At 56.4% G+C, this 1,998-nt stretch overlaps 1 gene segment (V, D, J or C); it reads right to left on the bottom strand.

The window, feature by feature from the left end:
- Nucleotides 1-1,086, bottom strand: part of LOC120227278 — a 35,208-nt gene extending 34,122 nt beyond the window's left edge. Inside the window, 2 exon segments of the C gene segment in view lie at nt 529-834; nt 920-1,086. Coding sequence covers nt 529-834; nt 920-962 — 349 coding nt within the window.
- Nucleotides 1,087-1,998: the final 912 nt, after the last annotated feature.

The following is a 1,998-nucleotide window of genomic DNA, read 5'->3' as shown; positions in this document are numbered from 1 at the left end:
CTTTCCTTTCCTTTCCTTTCCTTTCCTTTCTTTCTTTCTTTCTAATTGGCAAGAAGTTCACTAACTTTATAAGATGTGAACATGGTGATCCTATTGGTATAATTTTGCTTTAATACTGAAATCAGTCACATATTTGTAGCATTAAACCACCTCATTTTACAGATGAGAGAACAGAGGTGGGAGAAGCTGGTCCCCAAATCCCATGTGGCGTCACTGTCAAGGAGAAGTGGAAGACAGAAGGCCCGGGGGCTCATCAAAGGCTGACATGACATCCTGCCCTGAGCTCACTTCCCCCACAGCAGAGGGGGCACCAGGCCTGCCGGGGGCTGAGGGAGCTGAGAAGTCAGCCACACTGCAGCCTGGGCATCAGGTCACGGAGTCTCTCTCACTGCACAGTAACCCGCAGTGGGCGGGGCAGCAGCGCAGACACGGGGGTCAGGAGCACCCATGGCAGGTCCAGGATGGAGCCTCCTGGGAGAGGAGACTTTTTGCTCAGGGACCTGGGCTTCGCGTAAGGCTGTGCTGTGCTCTCCCAGGCAGCGCAGTAATACACGCCTTCGTCACTCTTCTCCAGCTTCAGCAGCAACAGGTCACAGCTTTTGCTATCCTTGCCTTTCTTGATGTAGACCTTGTCCTCTCTCAAGGCATCGTCTCTGCTCACATGTGAGTTGGACATTTCCAGTCTGAGGATCCTCTTGGGGGCAGCTCCCTCTTGGTGGCGATACCAGTGCATGTAGCTGACCGAGGCGCTGGCGGTGCAGGACAGGGTGGCCCAGCCGCCTACACGCCCCACGACCACAGCCGGCTGCTCCATGCTGAGCGCTGCCACGCCGCCTGCGAGGGGGACAGCGGTGAGACAGGGCAGGCTGGAGCCTGGGGACACCCTGCTCACCCGCACAGGGACGGAGTCGGGACTCACCGGGAAGCAGGAGGGCGCACAGGACGTCGAGGGGACCCAGCATGGCTCTGCTGCCCACCTGGTGGCGAGAAGCCCAGGGTGGCCTCCCTGCTGCGCCCGCTGGAAGGAGACTGGCTGCGTGGCTGGCAGAGGGCAGGTCAGGGTCTGAGCTCTGCTGCCCTGAGGCACCTGCTGGTGAGACAGAGAGAGAGAGAGACGCTGGGGGGTGGGGCCAGAGGACAGGGACAGTTCTGACCACAAAGGGGGAAAAGAACCCCCAATGGTCAGGGTGCTGAGAATACGGAAGAGCTTTGGTGTCTGTCCAAGGGACCTCATTAGCTTGCAGGCAGAATAGACAGGAAATGTGGGCGAAGCATGTGGCCTGTCCCTGATGCACAGACTCTGCTCAGGCAATGTTGGCGTTTGCTGTTTCACCTAAAACTGGACTGTTTGTAGTCAATTCTTTCTGGGGTCCGTATAGTGCAAAACTATGGGAAATATTACTCTTTCTGAAAATCAGGGGCGTGTGTGTGTGTGTGAGTGTGTGAGAGTGAGTGTGTGAGTGTGTGTGTGTGAGTGAGTGTGTGTGTGTGTGTGTGTGTGTGTGTGGACAAAGGAAGAAGCCTGCATGTCCCAGGGTCGGTGCAGAGCGGGGGTGGGACAGGACGTCCATTCCCAGGGTCAGATCCGCAGACGGTAAAGGCAGGGCCTTGTGAAGGGTCAGCCGAGAGCTGCTTCTGAAATGAAATTTGGAGCCATAAAGGGAGCATCGACTTCTGATGAAATGAAGGTTCCTTTCCAGCAATGCCACGTGTACCAGGGCCTCCTGGGTACAGTCATGGTAATTACTTATGCTGAGGATAGCCTGACAGCCTGGAGGGAGAGGGCAGTGAGGATGGCCAGGAAGGGGACTTGGCTGGCTGGAGGGTGGGACTTCAGCACCCATGACCAGACCCCGCTCCTGAGCTCCTCCTCCTGGGAACACCTAGAAGGCTGACATGCTGAGCTGTAACCAGGATTCAAGGCTCAAGGGTCCCAAAATGCAGGCTTTGAGGTGGTGCTGAGTTGATGAGGTGTTGACTACAATACTCTGCGAAATG

This window comes from Hyaena hyaena, unplaced genomic scaffold (assembly GCF_003009895.1).
Source record: "Hyaena hyaena isolate Hyena2069 unplaced genomic scaffold, ASM300989v1 scaffold_2150, whole genome shotgun sequence".
In the NCBI taxonomy this organism is placed as follows: domain Eukaryota; kingdom Metazoa; phylum Chordata; class Mammalia; order Carnivora; family Hyaenidae; genus Hyaena; species Hyaena hyaena.
Note: the sequence above shows the minus strand (reverse complement) of the source record. Positions and strands in the feature narration are given on the sequence as shown.